Source organism: Ursus maritimus, unplaced genomic scaffold (genome assembly GCF_017311325.1).
Source record: "Ursus maritimus isolate PB19 unplaced genomic scaffold, ASM1731132v1 scaffold_15, whole genome shotgun sequence".
NCBI classification, from domain to species: domain Eukaryota; kingdom Metazoa; phylum Chordata; class Mammalia; order Carnivora; family Ursidae; genus Ursus; species Ursus maritimus.
Window position 1 is genome coordinate 36,310,690 of NW_024423897.1, and position 20,572 is coordinate 36,331,261.

The 20,572-nt window shown below is 39.8% G+C and overlaps 1 protein-coding gene across 1 annotated transcript in view; it reads right to left on the reverse strand.

Moving 5' to 3' along the window:
• The window catches only part of LOC103664855 (sperm flagellar protein 2), a 179,746-nt gene that overhangs the window by 64,493 nt on the left and 94,681 nt on the right, over positions 1 to 20,572 (reverse strand). Inside the window, 6 exon segments of the mRNA XM_040630627.1 lie at positions 1,170 to 1,350; positions 5,274 to 5,425; positions 9,760 to 9,897; positions 13,777 to 13,915; positions 13,998 to 14,125; positions 18,592 to 18,740. Coding sequence (XP_040486561.1) covers positions 1,170 to 1,350; positions 5,274 to 5,425; positions 9,760 to 9,897; positions 13,777 to 13,915; positions 13,998 to 14,125; positions 18,592 to 18,740 — 887 coding nt within the window.

Consider the following 20,572-nt stretch of genomic DNA (forward strand, 5'->3'; position numbering starts at 1 on the left):
GGACAGATGACAAGGTGGGAAGATTTGCTCATCTAGGTAACAAATAAATGATATGACATTATGCAATGGTTTTGTGTAAGGATGGAAAAATAGAGCAATGCGAGAGACCTAATTTACGTTATGTGGTCACCTAATTTATGACAAAGATAATACTGCCGTGAATGGGTAAAGAATCTGGTATTACTTATGCAAACCAAAGTATTATATATAGCATCGGTTACTGACATTGAAGATGGCAACCATGCTTAGCCATATATCCAGTGGCTGTGTGTGAAAACAGAACCACCTTGGGCACTCAGGACAGGAGGGTGAGGGAACCGTGGTCCTCCAAGCTAATCTCTGTGTGCACCTTCTGTACAGGGGGAAGCTTCTCCTTACATTAGTGTTATCTGTATGCTCTTCTCTTCTCTTTTGCTTTGGTACGGGCCCCTTAGAGGCAGGGACTATCACTGTCCCTTGGCTTCCCGGTGAAGTTAAAAAGGACACGAACTCTGAACTCACATAGTCCTAGGTTGAACTCTCCTCTTTGACACTTAACCTGTTAAGTGACCTTGGCAAAATTTGTTAACCTTTCTGAATCCTCGTTCTCCACGGTAGAGAGGATAGTACTCACCCCACAGGTAACTTATGCAGACTAGAGGCCTACAGGCCAGATGTGTGTTTTTCCTGGCTCTGTAACATTGACAAATTTGATTTCATTTCTAACATGCTAAAATCAGTAGATTTCACATACAAATCTGAATTTCTGGCTTTCCTTGGAAAATTGCAAAGTCTAGCCATACTGGGCCTCATTCTCAAATGGTAAATTTGGTCAGGGTGACGTAGCACGTACCTCTTTAGGAGTATGATTTCCACTTGGCCATAGTCCCCTCCCTCCCTTATTGCATTATACTTGACCCACGTCATTGGCTTTTCCCAGTGGACCCTTTTGGCCTCGACACTTGGAACTTTGGCCCAGCACAAAAAATAATCTACGTGTTGGTTTACTCCATTCTTGAGCTCATATATTTGCTGACTGAATTGCTTCATTTCTTATTTCTTTCAGAAAACAAAACAAAACAAAAAACTTCCTGAAGGTATGCATTTATACAACATTGTGTGAATTTTCTACTCATAGCATATTACCAATGTTGGTACTTAGCGAAAATCTAATAACAAGCACTGCTTACCATGTGAGATATTGCTAGAGAACTCTGCTGCCAGGTGTCCATCAGCAACTTCTCATCTGCCTCAAAGTTTGCCTCAACATTTTCCAGTGAGTAATCGATCTTGCCCTTCAGGATGGCCTTTGTTTTTGGTTTAGACATAGCTGAATCCAGGGATATGGATATTCGAGAAATGAGAGGAATTCTTTGAAAAAAACAAACAAATAAAAAGGAAATATAAATATTTCATTTAACAGAATAATATTTTTACAACCATGTTACTTTGGGAATTTTGTTGTCTTGCTTTAACCTCAATTTTCAAAGATGTCCTGGAAGAACTCTTCAAATAAAGGAAAGACTATAAAGGACTGTATTCAGGGGGCATCTGGGTGGCTCAGTCAGTTAAGTGACTGATTCTTGATTTTGACTCAGGTCATGATCTCGGGGTTGTGAAATTGAGCCCCACGTTGGGCTCCATGCTGGGAGTGGAGCCTGCTTTGATTAAGATTCTCTCTGTCCCTCTGCCCCTCCCACAACCCCCTCCCTTAAAAAAAAAAAGACTGTATTCAAATTTTTATAGTCTTATTAACAAGAGTAAACTAGAAACAAATAGTAACAAAACATAATTTTTAGGTTTAATTCTCATTGATTAAGAGGAGGGAAATAAAACAATGGGAATCCTGAAGAAAAACAATTTTGAAATGTATCTGGGGCATCAACTTCCAACAAGGAACAAATCAGTCATGAAAAAGCAAATCAAATAAAACTGGGCACCACTCCTTTAAGATGACTAGCATCATTTGGCTTCCCAAAATAGTGAAAAAGCAGGATATGACAGATGTGAGGGCTGCAACGGGGAAGCCCATGGAGACCACAAGGTTTGGGGGTGGGGGTGGGAGAAATTCAACAGGCCTCCCCAGTTTAGAGTATGGATGGTGAAGTTTTCTCTTTGCTTTGTAAAGTGCTGTGGGAACACAGAGGTAAGCTCTCCTTCTCCCTTCTCTCAGCCATATTGCTGCCCCTATGTAGAAATTTGAGAGCTGCCCCCGGGAACGTTCTAGCCCTGAAGGACTCCTGAATCTGAAATGCTATGAGAAACGGGAAGAGATCCCCAGGGCAGAAAGCTTATTATGATTGGGATCCACCTTAGATCCAAAGCGCAAAGAGTCCTCGGCGAGGCATGGAATGGGGAGACAGAAGCTCCAAGGAGGCCGCTGCAGAAACCTGAGGAGAGTCAGGAGCCACAAGAAAGACGGTCAAGCATTTGGCCTGGCAGACTCAAGCTGCTGGGGAACTGAGTGGTGACCAAGGAAGTTGGTCGTGAACTCCAACAAACAGCTTGGTCTTGTTCTGAAGCACTAGACGTGGTTTCTTGAACTTGGCTCTTCGACTCTTACGTACTTGGAACTGCGACAGCGTGCCGTGCCTGTAAAGACCATGTGCGGAGGTTCTTCTACGCAGTACACATCCACCCACAAGGACAATTTACATTTTGATAATCAAGCAATGCCAAATGCCAGTCACTGAGGCACTGAGATTCATATGTCTCACAAGTTAAGGTAAAGGTTGCGTGATCATCTCCAAATGTTTAAGCATTTCCCAACACCCTGCTTTGGAGGACAGCAGTAGTGGCATATCATTTAGAGATAAAATTTGGGGTTAGAATTCATTTACTGGAAAAAAATTCTGCCACTATCAATAGATATGAATTGAGGCACGTCACTTGACTTTCTGAAGCTCCTTTCCTCAAATAGTGCAAAATACCACTGCTGCTATTACTATTGTTACTAATTCTTGGTAATTGCCAATCATTAACCAATTATTAGTTACTATTATGCTGCTGCTATTGTTGTTTTTATAGGAATAAAGAAGACAGCTACGTGGACATACCGAACAGTATACTTATTTCCCTTATACATTTTAAAGAGACTGTAGGTGATTAGTTGGTTGGTTGATACATTGATTGAGAGTTTCAGTAGATATTCATGGCAGTGATTTGAGGTTGAGATTGGTACGTAGTTGTTTTGCAGAAAAGAAGAACTGGCTGTTCTTTTCCCTGTTTCATTCTGCTAACCAACTTTAATAGCTTCCCCAATATGCCTGACTTGCTATTTTGTGCTAAGAACAGAATGCACTGCTACTGTAGACATTGGAACTTGGCCTCTTTTAATGGCTCTGATGGTTCATATTGCCTTTGGAATTTTTTATTGTTTTCAGAGTTCTTTTTCAGTAGCTTGCTGAGTTAAACATTTCCCTTGTATTTGTATCAAGAAGACAGTACTTTCCTCCTTGTGTTTCCTTGTTTACACATGGCCATGATGGGGACATGGTGAGACTACATAGAGGAAATCTAGAGAGAGAAAAAGTGGGTCTCAGATCTCATGTTTAACCCTATTGTGTTCAGATCATCTCAAATGCTTTTTGGCATAGGGAGGATAGAGCAAAGCAAGAACATACAATACTCACAATTAAAGTACTGTGGAATTTAAGAAACAAAACAGAGGATCATAGGGGAAGAGAGGAAAAAATAAAATGACGAAATCAGAGAGGGAGACAAGCCATAAGAGACTCTTAATCATAGGAAAGAAGCTTAGGGTTGCTGAAGGGGATGGGGTGGAGGGATGGAGTGACTCGGTGATGGACATTAAGGAGAGCACGTGATGTAATGACCACTGGGTATTATACAAGACCGATGAATCACTGACCTCTACCCTGAAACCAATAACACATTATATGTTAATTGAACTTAAATTTAAAAAAAAAATATGTAAGAATAAAAAAATACTGCATGTAGGTTATTGTCATAATACGCATTAATAACAGTCACCACTTATTGAGAGTTATTGAGACTAGATCTCAAGTCTTCTGATCCCCAGACATGGTACTCAGTACTTTGAGGATTTCATTTTCTGTAGTCTTCACAACCATCCTACTTTATAGAAAAGAAACTCAAGGCTTAAGAGAGTTGGGGTGACTTTCCTCCCAAAATAAATTGTTCTTATTTACTCACATACAACTAGTAAATAACAGACCCAGGATTGAAGCCAGATCTATCATGATACCATGTTGAGTTCCTGCCACTTGTGTTATTTGTATTGACTTGTACAGTGAAGTACGTGTAGTGCTTCCATCTCCAATACACATCTCATATCTTCGGAGATTTAAATTTAATGCTCAGCTTGTATATTATTTTTTAAATCTAACTTCTTTCTCTTTCCCCTCTTCACATTTATAGATTCTTGTTTTCTCATGACCTCCTTATTGGTCACAAGAAAATATTACTTTAATTCTTAATGCTATTTTATTTATTTTTTAATTAATTCATTTAATTTTAAGGATTTTGAGCTTATTTTTGTTACTTTATTTTAATTCTTACTTTTTGCTCTCTAATTGTTTTGGAGTGGGGACCCACATCATAGGAATTACCACCACTCCCACTCTCTATATCTTAAAGATATTTTTCTATCTATTCACAGCTTCTCTGGGTTGGGATCTTGCCCTTCTCCTGCCCCCACCCCCTGGGCCTATAAATGCAATTATTTACAAACTTTTGTATTGCAGACGTGTTTGGTTGAAAATATAATTCTTTATTTTCTTGCTCTGGTGGGAATTTGATGTTAGACTATTGACAAGTCTTTTACTTCATGAAGTCATAATCACATATGACTGAACCTTTACTGTTTCTCAATTTCCTTACCTGTAAAAGAAGACTCACAACCCCCTCTATTTTCATTTACATGTCGCATACGCACACACAAGTGCTTGGGACTTTCATAAAAGTGGTAGAGATTCAAGATTCCTTGCTGAGAACTCTTGAGCAAGAGTTTTTCAGAATTCAAAATTTATATACTCTATACATTCCCAGATATCCCCAGCAGAGTCTGTTGGAAGCATTTCATAATAAAATACACTATACGTCTGCAGCAATGTGAGTAAATAGTCACAGTAATTTGGGTAATAATGCATATCAATCATCTTAAGTTGAAGTTAGAAAATTTTTCACTTTTTGGAGTTTTGGATTTTGGATTTGCAGATACAAAAGTGTGGTTTTTATTAGTGGTATTCAACTTAAAATCATAAAGTTTTACGCTCAAACCAATTATAGTGCAACATGATGGCCCGTCTTACCTAAGTTGGCTTTCCAAAATCTCTCTACTATCCAGTTGGACCAATGGGACTCGAGTAAATCTCTTAATGTCATCGATTGGGATTTTGCCTTCCATTCCCCTGTAATAATCTTGAAGGAGTCTCTTTGTATCTTGGAAACGGTTCAGTTCTGCCTTTAATAGCAAATATGAATGTTAATACCCAAGAGAGAACAAACTGATCTTTACATATTTCCCATATAAGCTCCGTAAGCACTATTTTAAAATAGTTCAGTTGAAATCAATTTTCTGGAAATTAAGAAAGAATTGGCTATACGTGAATATCTAAAGGTATATATCTTTCGTAATGATGAAAGATAACTGGTGACTTTGCATTCTCTGTACTCATTGAGTATGATTCCACTCAACAAGATGGTGTTTCTATGCCTCTTGACATTGTGACAAAAGATTACAGTATGTATGATGTCCACAGTTGTACATATTATTCATTATTGTGACATTACAAATTTCTGTGTCCTGTATTCAATCAACCAATATATTAACATGTGAATATCTTCTACCAGAGGTAACAAGTTAGTTGATCGGGGATGCCAAAAATATGATATATACAAATATAAAATACATATGTGTGTACAGATACAAATACAAAAAAACCTGAAGTACAAAGTAAGACTAGGTTTTGGAGAAATGACAAGGTAAGGCAAGGTGGTAATGGGCAGTTCTCTTTTCACAGTTTGCTCAATATGTGTACTAGGGAGATCACTCCTCCATGCGCACAGCAAACCCTGTCTGTTGGCATTGCCAGCACTGCCTTGAGGGAAATGGAGAACACAGAGGAACTGGTGGTAAGTCGAGCATCAGTCATTTACAATGGACTCCCTGCCAGCCAGGCTACTTCCCTGTGCAGTAATGAGGAAATGTGTGCAAGTGAGTGCCAAACACACAAATGTAGACCATGAGTTTTCCAGCCCATTCTCCCATTAGGTGTCAGATCAGATGGCACATCCATGCTCCTCTTTGGTAGTGGACAAATGACCTTCAGATTTTGCTTTGGTGAGTGGGGCTACTTAAACCAGTACCTGAGGGCCTAGAGACTGAAGCCCTTCTGCAGAAGTATTCCATGATGTATAGTTAATTACAGAAAGCATCATTTCCAAAAAGAACAAAACTGACCTAGTGTTCAAAGCCCTTAGCTGACTCTAACCCAAGGATATTTATGAAGGGATCCCAATATTTATTGAGCAATTAATGTTGATGTTTATTTCATAAAACATCAAGAAATAGTCTTGTACTGCCATATTCACAGTTCAGAATGAATAAATGCTCTTGCATTGTAGTGTACAACAGAAGACAAAAAGAGTTTCAGTAAGTTTGTTTTTGATACAAAAAAGGGTGAACCAAATTGCTCCTGAAAGCTATCTTGCACATTATTAAACTTTTCTAGGGAAATGACTGAAACAGTAAAAAGTTCACTTGGTTAAATTGAATCTATAGTATGAAATAAAATCACCATTCATATTGCTTTAAATTATAAAACATGTTTTAAATATTTGGATTTTAAACATAAATATATTTAAGTAACTTTTCAAACTAGCATTTTGAAATGATCAGGAAAACTAAATAGTTTTCTTTTCTTGCAGAGCAACCAAATTAAGTTTTAAGATATTCCTATATGGACAAATCTCACATTGTGACAATAAGAGTTTTCACTTGTCATGCTTAGAGACAGAATCCTGGTTTTGAAGGGAATGTTAGAAAATCATCAAGCATAGTATTTTCTAAAATTTACTGGGTAGAAAACTTGTCCTGTAGGCTGTTAATGAGTACCTTGTTGGGGAGAAAACAAACAAAAACTTTGCAATGTCAAATAGTTTCAGAAATGCTGGGTTAACGTATCAAAAAGGTTTCTTTATGGCTGGGCATCTTGACGTCCTAATATGTCAATATGTTTGTCAATCTCCCAGGGAAAGGGAAGCACAGAGTATGCAGTACTTCCCAATTTCATTTGATCACTGAGTCCTGTTCTGTGGACCATTGTATAAAACTAGTGTCCTATGGAGCCTACTTTGGGAAATGCTTCTCTAGTTGTCTGTTACCCAGTACTGCAGGTCTTGAAGACTTTCACCAGGATTCTTTCCCCTAGCCCTCCATTCCATAAACAGGTGCAAACTTTCTGCTTATAAGCAGCTCAGTTGCTTCAAAAGTCTGTTATTTGATGGATGGTTCTAATCATTGGGTTCTTTCTTCATTTACTGAACTGAAATCCACTTCCTGTAATTTCCAGCTTCCATTTTTGTAACGTCCTACTGATCAGTGCAGAATGAGGTTCTTTGCTGTTCCACGTGGCGGGCCTTCAACTATTTGAACAATGCTAAAGGATTAGAACAGAAGTCACAGCACAGGGTTGTTGTGAAGGTTTAATGTAATCTATGTGAAAGTCCTTCGAGCAGTGCCTGGCATATATAGAGGAAGGAGGAAGGAATTAACAAAGAGCAGCTCTTACTTGCTGTCCTCTCCTTTCTCTTCTTTCCTCCTTGTTGGTTTTAGATGTGGATTCACTTCTCAGAACGAGAGCCTTCCATTTAGGTATTGATGTGTGAGAGTTCAACCATTCCCAAAGAGGCATGTACTGCTCGGACAAATGAGAAATGATTCCCAAAAAATCTCTATTCCCTTTGCCTTCACTACTGGATTTCAGTTTTTTCTGCCAGAAGCTTCTGACACACCTGTTCTAACAGTCAATCTCTCCTTGCCCAAACCAGTGCCCCAGGAATACTACCCAGTGTGGCTGAGGCTGCTTGGCTGCCTCACTGTAATCCTTTGTACAACCCACGCCGGGATCACAGAGCTGGTAGTCAGGGAGGCTGCTCCTGGGTCTCAGCTTTCTGCTGACTTTTCAGGCCTCCTGTGGTCCAACCTGCCCCTGTACCACGGGCTTGTCCTTCTGAAGGTTGGAAGTATCAGCATTCATGGTCATTGGTTGAGCGAGCCTTTATTGAACACCTACTGTGTGCTAGCTTGGATGGTCAGCTACATATCCCCTCTCCTGCGGTATCTCCTCCTGTAAGTCAATCGGTTGAAGACTAAAAGTGTACCCTTTTCCGTTCTCTACCCTCACTGCCTTCCTCTTAGGAAAAAATGCTCACGTAGACACAGTTTGACTAACACAAGCTTACTATTCCCCTCAGCTTGGCTAACTTTAGATACTCTTCTTCCTAACTCTAGGCTCCTAACTACCCTTTTCTAATTTACTTTAGAAAATTTGTCATTGTAAATCCTTGTCCATTTAGATGTAAATCTTTTTTCTTTCCCCTAAAGTTTTTATTTATGAGAGAGAGAGCATGGTAGGGGGGAGAGCAGAGGGAGAGGGAGAAACAGACTCTCCGCTGAGGAGGGAGCCCGACAACATGGCGCTCAATCCCAGGACCCCGAGATCACAACCTGAGCCAAAGGCAGACACTTAACAGACTGAACCACCAGGCACCCCTGGGATGTAAATCTTTTTAAAAGTTTCTTGCCAGTTTTAGAACTCAAATGGTCTTTCCCAAGTATGTGGGCACCCTTGCTTTGAACAGTAAGCATCAAGGAAGATCATGCCTCTATCTGCCAGTTGCTGTGGGAGGGCAGGAGCCTAACTTGCTCCTTGAGGGTACCTTGGGAAGCTAGGGGAATGTTTATTTTTCCTTCAGGCAAAGCCAATCAGCAGGCACAGATGGCTTCTGATGCCCGCTACACCCCAGCTCTCACACTCTAGCTCTTCTCTTGGCAATGCTGGGTATCCAGACCTGGTCTGTGCTCGCTTTCCTACTGCTGACAATAGTCTTGGAATAAGAGCAACGTCTATCTTCTCATCTCATCTAGTGCAGTTTTTATTTAACAGTCTGCAAATATCAGTTCATGAGGCTGTTCTGGTGAATGTTGGTGTTTTTTTTTTTTTTTTTCAATCCTGACATAAACTTTTTTTTCTGGAATCAAATGCCTGTTGACATTGACCTCGCCCATGGTTTGTGGCAGAGCTGCCTTCCTGGGCTTCTGCTGGCTGCTTTGGGTGTCCATTGTGAGAAGCTGATAAGGTAACAACCAGTATAGACAGCATCTCTCCTGTCCCTCTCCACAGTTCTAAGCCACCCGGAGGCGAAGCTGGTTGGTGGTTGCTTGGGATGCTCCCAGTTTCTGTTTTTGTTTTTTTTTTAAGTAGGTTCCATGCCCAGCTTCATGGGGCTTGAACTCACGACCCCAAGATCAAGACCTGAGCTGAGGTCAAGAGTTGGATGCTTCACTGACTGAGCCACTCAGGCGCCCTGGGATGTTCCCAGTTCTGGTGCTTGTTTGGCCCGGGCCACAATGATTTATTTCAGCTAACTTCCTCAGCAAGGTGGAGCTCAGAGCAAGAATGCAGTGAGGAAAATGAGCCTAACAGCCCCTCATGCTTCCCAAGGAGCTGTAAAGGGAGGGACAGGACGTCGCTGTGGAGGCGGGAGTCTGTGTTGTTGACGGGTCGCTCTTACCTGCATTAGTGAGAAGAAATGGTTCATCATTATTCCAATTGAGTCCTGCAACCAGCTCTCGTTAATGATATCCTGACGCTCCTGCTCGGCCTCTTCCTTCCGGGCGTCACAGATGTCCCACAGGCGGTCTCGTAAATCCTGAACAGAAAGAAACATCTCTGTTATGCTTTACAGTCACAGCTCAGATTACCTCAGTGTAATAAAACTAGAATCCTTTGCCTGTCTTAAACATGTCTCCAAAGAAAATTAGACCTAAAGCACCCATGCATTTTATTCCCTCATTCAACAAATATTTATTTTGCTTCTACTCTCTGCCAGGCCTTACTTTATAAGACCAGCTCACCAAATCATATGCCCACGTCCTGCACGAGTCCACTGCAGTTCACTTTATTTATGGATGGCTATGTTTTAAGTAGTATTCTAATCCTTTCTCAGAAAATTTGTTTAGTTGAAAGTCCTGGGGCACCTGGGTGGCTCAGTCGGTTAGGCGTCAGACTCTTGATTTCAGCTCAGTCATGATCTCGGGGTTGCGAGATCAAACCCCTCATCGGGCTCTGCACTCGGTGTGGAGCCTGCTTTAGATTCTCTCTCTCTCTCTCTCTGCCCCTCCCCCTCTGCTCTCTCTCTCTCAAAAAAAGAAAAAAAAAGTCCTTTCAGGGAATTTTTGGGGAAATGGCGTATTGTTGGTGGAAGAAACATGCAGCTGTATTTAATCCAGGGGCATAGGCTTGTTCGTTAACCATGAGTGGAACGTGTCATTCACCAAGGAGTGCTGTCTGAGCTTAACAGGATTGTTCAAAAATTAGCTTTGTGCTAAAGAGCTAGCGGTAAGAAAAATCTTGTGAAGATCCCAGCTTTGCCATGTATATAACAAAACTAACCATAGCTACCATGTACTGAGGTCTTTCGACATGCGTCAGTGTGTCAGAACGTAAGTCACTGTACTTACACCAACTCATTTACTGCCTCGTGACAACCTGAGGTGTTGCGTTACAATGCCCACTTTGCAGAGGAGTCACAGAGAGGTTATCTCCCTAAAGGCGCACGATCAGTAGGGGGTGGATCCAGGATATGACCTGTGCTCTTGAGTCATCTACACCACTACTTCGGGTCTCAGTTACTTTATCTGTAACTTACCTTCTGGGTGTGCTAGATGGAATAAATTAGCTTGTGTATATAAAGCCCTTAGCCTACTATTTCGCACACAGTAATTCCTCAGTTAATAAAGACTATTATAATCTTATAAGAATATCATATTATCCATGCAATAAATATCTGTTTAATAAAATATCCCATTAATGAAATACATACAATTAAAATGTGACAGTTTTCACAATAGTAATTTATTGACCATTACTACGTGTTGGGCATCATGCTAAGTGCTTTGCGTGGATTACCTTGCTAATCCCCACAATAACCAGGAGGTAAGTTCTGGTGAAAAAAATTGATGCCCGGAGAGGTTAAGTCATTTGGCTATGGTTTCAGTGCGGTGGAGCCAGGAATCTTAATGCAAGCAGTTTCATTCCAGGGCCCACAGTGGGGTTTATCTGTGATAGTGTATTAATGGGACTCTTAGCATTTTGATTTGTTACCTTCAGGGAGCTACACATAAAATGACAATATCACAGCCATTTTTATAACCCTATGTTAAGTATCAGCACAAAACAGCATTATTTTAGAGCTGATCTAGATAGCTCCATGGTCTTTCCACAAATGCTCTGGACATTCAGTGTGTACCGGCTTGTGCTTACCAAGCATTTGCACATTTTTGAGAACTAGAAGAGTTTTCTCTTTGTTCCTGCCTCACTGTGAGGCCTTGGCAAGTACTGGCATCTCTGTGGTTCAGATTTCTGATGGCAGAGTGGGGACAATGCGATAGCAGAACCTCTCCATTAACTTCTCAGAATTGGGATGAAATAAGCCAAGAACAAGGACACTGACCAAGCATAGAGAGGGTCTGGGCTGACCCAGAGGCATGACTAGTTTACACATTTCATTTGGCAAGAATTAGGGAATTATTATATATTCCTGAATAATCAGAGTGGGTTGCATAGAAGAAAAACTCATGGCTATTAATTATGAAGGTTGTGCAGACAAAAATCATTAAAAGTGAACACTTTTACAAAAGTTTTAAAGGTTTTCTGTTGGGTCAAAAGCCCAAATTCAGTTTATATGGTGCTTACTACAGTCTCACCTAAAACAAAATGACACAAAAAGGTCAAAAGTCTAAACTTATACGAGACAAATACAAATAAGAAATAAAGCAAGGTTCACAGTATTAATATCATATACAGTAGAATTCAATACAAAAGAAGTACTTTGGTGCAAAGATGGTTATTTTATACTCTAAAGAGTATGGGAGACCATGAAGAGATAGCTTGTCCTGTTTCTTCACGTGTCATATAATACTGCATCAGAGAAGTGGTTTAATGAACGGTTCTGGACATGGGCTGGGAGCGTGGTGGTGTGGGGTCAGATCCCAGCTCTGACACTTACGTCACCATATTTTGTCATCCATAAAATGGGAATCTTACTAGTGCCCACCTCAGAGAGTTGTCCCGAGGATGCAGGAAGACAGTGGCAGCATGCACCGTGGTCAGGTTAGCTATTACTGCCGCTACATTAAAATCTGTAAAGCAATCTACTGAATCGATTAAAATCTATAAAGCAAGGCAAGTGGATAGAAATGTAACCATCATAGGGATTTTTAACTTACTTCCATTGGTTTTTGCAAGATTACGTACGTATAAAAATGTAACCAAAGTGTAATTGTTTCAATCAGAATTACTTATGACATTTTAAAAAATAAAAGTGATGTATGGGGCCTATCCTAAACCTGAGTTTGGATATAGGGCCTGAAGCAAAGGCAGGTTTATTTTTTAAAACTTCTCTAGTTTCTCTACAATATACTCCTGCTGAGAATCCACTGCTAAAAAGCATCCTAATGACATTAACAAGATTGATTTGGCCAAAACTTATTGAACCTTCTAACTAGAGACCAAATGCTATCTTCTAACACCCATGGGATATAAACAAAAATTTTTCATGTTTCAGGTAACTGAAAAATTTTGATAAATTTAAAATATTATTAAAATCACTTAATTAAATTAAAATCAAAGATCTAAAAACCTAATTCTCAGATCACAATGCAACAGAATTAGAAGCAAGGGACAAAGTGTAAAGCAATAACAACATCTGTCACCTGGACATGAAACAAAACATTTAAAGAATAAGTATGTGGTCAGTGAGAATACCAATAAGACAATTAGACACTATTCGCTTATTAATTATAATGAAAATACTGAAGTCAAAAACTATGGGTCTATCCAAATCTCTACTTAAAGTTTTTTCCTTTCCCTTGACTATTTTTATTAGAAGCTTCTCTACTTTATTGATTGAATTGATATTTTTAAAAAGTTTAATGTATTTTAACTTCCTAATTGAAATCATCCTTCCTGGACATCACAAGTCCTTCTCTAAAGCATTGGGGTAATATATTCCATTTACGAATATATTCCATTTATGAATTTATCTGCCTCCTAAGTGCCAGGCACTGTGCTTGCTGGAGATACAAAGATGTATAAGATTTGCTACCTTCCCTCAAAGGAGCTATTCAATATTGGCAGCCCTTTAGGTTTTCCATAAAGTTCCCTCATTCTCCTTCTCCCTGATATTTTCCAACCATATGACTTCATTCAAGGTAGGCATGTGCTTAATGCCACGTATGGAGATAGTTATGGTGCCTAACAAAGGGGTTAGGAGTCTACAAAACAGATGCCAAGAATGGTCTTGTTTTGCTGGACTTGACTCCTCTTTCTGGAAGTGTTGTCCACCATGCTTTCATTCTGAACTCAAGTTTGGAAGAGCCATTGCTCTTGAAAGTTGGCAGGTAAGTGTTCAAACCATTTCCCTTCTCACCCTCACACCTCAGGGAAGAAGAAGGGAATGATTAGGGTTCTGCAGTACGATATTCGCATGCGTGGAGACCCTCGTGCAGCAGGTCGCAGATTTCCTTACATTTACTCTTTGGTGTAGCTCAGACTTCATTTCCTCATCATCCCACAGGTCATCAGGAAGAGCATTAAAATCAGCCTGCCATTGAGATACAAAATCTTGTTTGTGATCTGGACGCCGCAGAAAATGCTGGAAATTTGTTCTGAAAGGCAGTAAGAGAATGAGATGGAGCTCACATGACATGCCTTTGACTATAAAATTCTGATTTTGGAGACTTTTCTTACCTAACTTTGTATAAGTAAGAAATCACAGTATGCTGTTCTTCTCTCAGATGCCTGAGTACTGTTTTGATGGAGTTTATATAGGAATTTTCTATTAGTTCCCAGTAAGGTACTAAAAAGGAAGGTATTTCCTGTCAAATGGTAAAGCATAAAATTAATCATTTCAAAGTGACAATGCTTCTGACTGAGTTGAAAGAGCAATACTAGCAAGAAGAACAAGATGCAGATGCAACTATCTAAAGCGTTCTCTGTGAATCTTCTTGCCCCACTTTCCTTTTCCTTCCCCGGCTAATTTCTATTCCAAATACTTCTTCATGTCTCAGTTCAGATAAATTTCTTCCAGAAACCCTTCCCTGATCCAAAAAGTCTTAAAGGTCATCCTCTGACGTCCCAGAGTTCTATCTCAGCCCCCTATGCTTTCTCCTATTATAGTAGGGTGACATTAATGGCAACTGCTTGTTCATTTGTCCATATTTGCCTCTAGAATATCAGTCTCATAAAGAACAATGAGAACAATGGTTGTTTTAGTCACCGCTCTACCATTTTTCCTATAATCACTGCAGTGTCTGGGACATAACAGGTGCTCAAGAAATATTTATTGAATGAATAAATAGATGTCATATTTTGCCTAAGTTGGAAAACTGCCTATCATGGACAATATCTAGTGTTCATATCAGGGTGGTGATGAGTCACTTCTCTGAATTTGCCCAAGTGGTTTTATTGTTGCTGCGTGTACCATGAAAATTGGAAAGTTTCTTTATGTTCTCTTTGATGATACAAATAAATAATCAAAACTAAGAAATAATCAAAATGAAATAAAATTGAAGATACATATTATACTCAATATAAATTCTCTGTACTAAATATTCCCTTATTGGCTGTGCATTTATTTACTCGGAATTACACGTGGGGACCTGAGGGGTTATTTGGCTAACCTCCTTTCCAATTGAGAAATGCCAAATACTAGAGATAAACGATCCCTCCGTGGACCTCACTGACACGTTTCAGGGCGGGCCTTCCAGTGTCACACAGCTATATTACTGGAAAAGTCTCCCTTGCATGGAGCAGCAATTTGCCTTCCTGTAGTTCCTCCCACTTCCCAGCCCAGTTGTGCCCTTAGGAGAAGGTCAGACTGCATTCATACAGTCTTCCATGTGACAGCCTCTCAGATACTTGAAGACAGGGAGGAGAGGTAGGCTGGGATTCAGGATCAAACTTGCTTGTTGTTAGTCTCAGCATCTAGAACAGCATTTGCACATAACAGGCCCTCTACTACATAGACTCACCTGAACCCAATTTTATCATCAGTTAAATTTTTAGGAGACTGGCTGGCTCCATCTAGTTCGAAAGTCTATGAGTTAATGTCCTGACACATTTGAAGTATTCACTTATCTAGCTTAAATGTCTACGGTTCCTTTAATGCTCCTCTGTCATTATTTTAACAACTTTTTTCCTCTAGTTCCTGCCTCTGGTTTCTGCTTTTTCATGATACCCAGAATGGTGCTAAAGACCATTTTAAATAAGTCCCACTACTACACCTCCGTCCTGGTTGACATTAATCCATTAATTCATACTCTGTGCATATAGAGTTACCACCCAGGAATAGACCTAATTGAAGTAATATCCTGCTCACAGATCTCATTTGTTTATAAGAACTTCATGAGAAATTGTCAAACACCATTTTAAACTCAAGATACACAAAGTTTATGGTACTTGCCTGATACGTCTGTTCAACCTGTCAAGGAAAAGGAACGGGCCGGCTCAGCAGGACATCATGACCCTGTGCAGGATCTGGGTGACCATTTCTGTCATTTATACGTGCTCAGAAGTCAGACTTTTAATATTTTCTCTCAAATTTTGTCATGGTTGAATGTTTGGAGTATTGGTCTGTATGTTACTAAATCCCGTCAGTCTTTTATTAAACATTTAGGTATTTGCCTGTATCTGGTCTTCTGGAATCTCCCATATCCTCTGTGATTTTTGTGAGTTATTTATAATTTCATATCTATAGGTTTTTCCAGTATCTAGGATATTATTTTTCTGGGTCTGGGCCCTTGAACCTATGTGATGTGACTAGATGTTCAGCTCCATACTTTCAGATCTATACTTTCCAATTAAATAGTCTTCTTTTCATTGGATAAGACTGAGTATAATGGGAAATCAGTAGCCAAAGCAAATATGCTTCAAAGCTTCATAAGCTGAAAAGCAAAGACCTCTCACTCTGACCGCCTTCTCGGTCTCTCCCTGTGGCTGACAAAGGGGGTAGGAGCCAGGCTCTCCTGGAGCTTGGCTGCTGCCTCCACCTGGGAGAGCCAGATCTGAAAGCAATCTCTCTCAATCTCTAAACATCTTTCTCTCTCAATCTACATTCCCCCCTCCCCTTCTTCTTCTCCTCTCCCCCACTTCCTCTCTCTCTGTCCACATGCATACTGAGGGAGGTAGATATGGGGTCCTTGGAAGGCCTGGAACTAGGGTTACCAGATAAAGTATAGGAGGCCCACTTAAAATCATTGATTATCTGAAATCCAAATTTTTCTGGGCATCTGTCTTTCTTCTTCTTTGACAGGTAAGCTCTGCAGCTTACCTGCCAAAGTGTGAGAAGCTTAGGGTGGGAAAAGGACTAGAGTGGATCATGGGGCTGCTTTGTTTCTAGGCTCTAGACTACTTCTAATTGTAGCAAAATGTGTTCTCTACATAGTTTCACTTAGATTATTAGAGGTAGAGGTCTGTGCGGCATATCTTCCCTCTGTCCCTCCAGACCAAGTTCTAATCCATTCTTCAGGCTGCTCAGTGCCCTGGAAGTCTAACTTATGTGAACTACTTCAGGAAACAACCTCATCCTCCATTTTCTGGGCAAGAGATGGGAGAGGGGGAAGAACATGAGGTCTGGTCCTGTATTTCCCCACTCCCCTCTGCTGTGTCACTGTGGGTGGCTACATCCTTCTGTTGAGGCCTCAGCTCCTGCCAGGTCACCCTCTCCACGCAGAGGTCCTCTTGGCTTCCAGCATCTGCTCCCTTTCCCACCTTCTCAGGCCTACATGCCACATGGCTCCAGCTATCCCTTGTTTGGAGGTAATAATCAAATCCTTATCTTTTCTCTTATTTTTGATCCTTTATTCAACTCTCCTTAAATTATCACCTGTTCTCTGCCAGAATCCTGACAGCTAGAAGATCGACATGCCAAATCTCAGTGGTAATGTTTATTTTTTCACTTCTGTCCTCTATTTCCCTCTTGTCCTCTATGACTTTATTTCTCTCATAAGCTTCAAGGTTTGGAGTTAAGGATTAGATTTCAATATTTTTGTCTCTCACTCCCCAAACCTGCCAAATAATATCATTTTAATTTTATCTCCTTCCCAACAACCATTTCTATATTCTGATTCTATGACAAGTTTTATAATGTATTTATTTCAAAAAGTAGCTTCTGTTTGGCTGAGTGATATTACACACATCTACAATTATATCATTTAATGTTATCATTTTCAAATATTTTCTGTTCTAACTTCCTTATTCAATGTAAATTAATAAAATCATTAGCGCTCCATCAAGAATGTATGTTGTGTTTGCTTCTGTGTTGAATATAGTCAATTATCCTACATGTTCCCACACTCTCTCAAGGAGTTTATAACCTAATTGGGGAGATAAGACATTTCCCTAGGAAACATCAATAATAATAGCAACAGCACAACCACTGAAATTCATGACTGGGTCTCAAATGCCTGGCCCAAGCAGTCAGTGCTCAGAGCTCATTAAGAATTCACTGAGGATTGCAGTGAAGAAAAAAAGGCTGCATCTTTTATAGAGCAATTTGTCTTTGAAAAAAGTGTGAAAGGAAAGACCATTCTTGGTGATTTTCTTAAGATGATTTCTCTATCGAAGCAACCGGCTTTGCCTATGTAGAGACTGGGCTTTGCGGTTGTCAGAGAACAAAGGACTGAAGGGAGCTTCCAGGGCTCACCTGGGGCATCTCCTTGCCTTATTCTGGCATACCTATTTAAAGTTCTCAGGCCAGACAGTGACCTGTTCTTTTATTAATTTAGTTAGCTTCAAAAAGTTTCTTCTATTTGTAAGAAGTCAGAGGTTAAACTTCATTTGAAAGCATGATCATGTGGCATGAGAACATGGATGGAGGGCTATAATTTGCTGGATATGTGTTCTGAGGAAGTCATTCTTCCAGGAAACTGCATCTCTGCTTGTCCTTGGGGAGAAAATTGGTCCTCACAGAACCCATTTGTTCTCCTGCTTTCAGCACTTAATAGCGGTTCAAAGCATGACTCAGAAACTCGAAGAAGTAGAGAGAGGATACAATGGGATTCAATGAGTAGTCTCAAAAATTCAGCTTGGCTTTTTTTTTTTAAATTATGTTCAATTAGCCAACATATAGTCCATCATTAATTTTTGATGTAGTGTTCAACGATTCATTAGTTGCGTATAACACCCAGGGCTCATGACCACACGTGCCCTCACCTCGGCTTTTTGATGGGCTTACTTATCACCAGCTATAAAAGGCCTTCTGGATGGTGCAAATAATGGTATGAATCTTACTATAAACAAGAGAAAAGCTAGCTTCTACTAGCTTCAATCTAAACTGACATACCTCAGGAATTGGTTCATTCACATAGACCCACTCTTCGGATCCTGGCTTAGGTGGCGGTGGCACTATGGGAACAGGTAACACGTCTGTAGAATCGGCAGGTGATTTCTTTACTGGTCCTTTCCCCACTGGTGATCTTCCTTTAGGAGAACCTTAAATATGCATATTAAATCATTCCATTACAAGTAGGTGAATGGAACCAGATTCTGGTGGATGAATAAATCTAGAATTATCGTGGGCTTCAGCAAATTCATTAAGCAATTTTGGGGAGTTTTACCAAATCAAAAATCAAAAACCCCATTCTATACAGCCTCCAAAATAACCAATAATATCAGCGACAAGTTTTTCTTTTGTTTTTTGTGGTTTTTGTTTTTGTTTTTTGTAAGCGACTCAGGTTTTTTGTCCAGTTGGCTATGAAAAGCAACTTGGTATTTTATTTTTTGTCTCTATCTTTGCTTCCATAATGAACGACATTTACACTGTAAAATGCATTTCATTTACTCTTGCAAATACTAGCAAATTAAATTCTCCATCCCGAATGAGAAAGAGAGTAAGTATACCATGGGTGGTGCTCTTGATGGTTTTTTTTGGTTTTGTTTTTGTTTTGTTTTGAAGCTCAGGGGAGGAGAAGGGAGGAAGGAGGTTACTGTAAGTCAGCCAGAGTCAGTGAGGGATGTGGGGAAGGAGACAGAGTATTACAGCTCCCGAATATTCCAATATTCCCTGAATGAGACACAGGATTTCTGAATGGGAAACTATATTTCTTGCTACCCTCAAGGAGTATGGATGAAGGCACCTGCTGTGCCTTAAGCCTGGCTGAATGAAGGCATAAGAGAGAGAGAAGGGGAGAGAAAAGGAGGAGAGAGGAGGGAGGAAGAGGAGGTAGAGGAGGACAAAGAGGAGGAAGAGAAAGAATGCTAATGTTCAGTTCAGAATCCAGAAAGGGCATATGCTTCACTTCCCCTGAGAGCATCAAGAAGGGAATCTAGACCAGTAGGGGGGTCGCATGGCACCCAGGTTATGGTCTGAAAGAGCCTGTGATTGATAGAGCAAAGTAGCTGAACTCAGGAAGCCAAATACTTCCTTAAAAGATCAAGGTTATTATGGTTTAGAAATTCATTCCGTTTACATTACACTTACCTTCAGAATAATTATTGAGATTTTAGTTGCAGTTTACAGATGACTATAGATTTGGAAACACTTTATTTCCCAAGCTCTATTTCCTTAATGAGTATTATTTAATGATATTGCTATTTAGAAAAGTAAATATACCTTACACTATTATGCTAGTTAAAAATATATAGATTATAAGTAGAGGGCAAATTGTCAATTATGTCTTAATGGGGAGTCTGGGTGACTTCTACTTACACATTTAAAAATAGTATCCATTATCTACAGGTCTGAAGTTGTATCTAGATCTTTTTACATTTAGAAAAATTTAAGAAAATATTTGTTCAGGCAATAACCAACAATGTTCATTATTTGATATATATTTCCATAAGATGATTTTCCATTATTTGACTTGAATCTGGTAAAATAAAAGTGATAACACTATGGCCACTTTAAGATGAATTTCTCTAAGAAGAATTTCCAAGAAGAACTTTGCAATTGTAAATGTGAAACTGGAATGAGTTTCTTCTTTCTTCTTTTCTTAAATATCATGATCATTCAGTGAAAACTAAGAGCCAGGTAGTGTTTTGGACCATTGTGTTTTGCTTCCATCTAACTGTTACTTATTTTTTAACAACAAAAATGCTAAGGGGAAATACAAAATTTGAATGAATACAAATGTATCCATGCCATAGGGATTGGAACATAATCTGCCGGCACCCGAAACGTAGCGGGAAACGTTTCTTCCTCAGTACCACTCACCCCACCACATGGAAGCAGCAGGTTCTAAAGACAGACTGGCTTTCACTTGAAAGCTGGATTGTTTAGTCCTCATTCAATGTTGAAATGGAAATAGTTCGTATATATGTTTTTT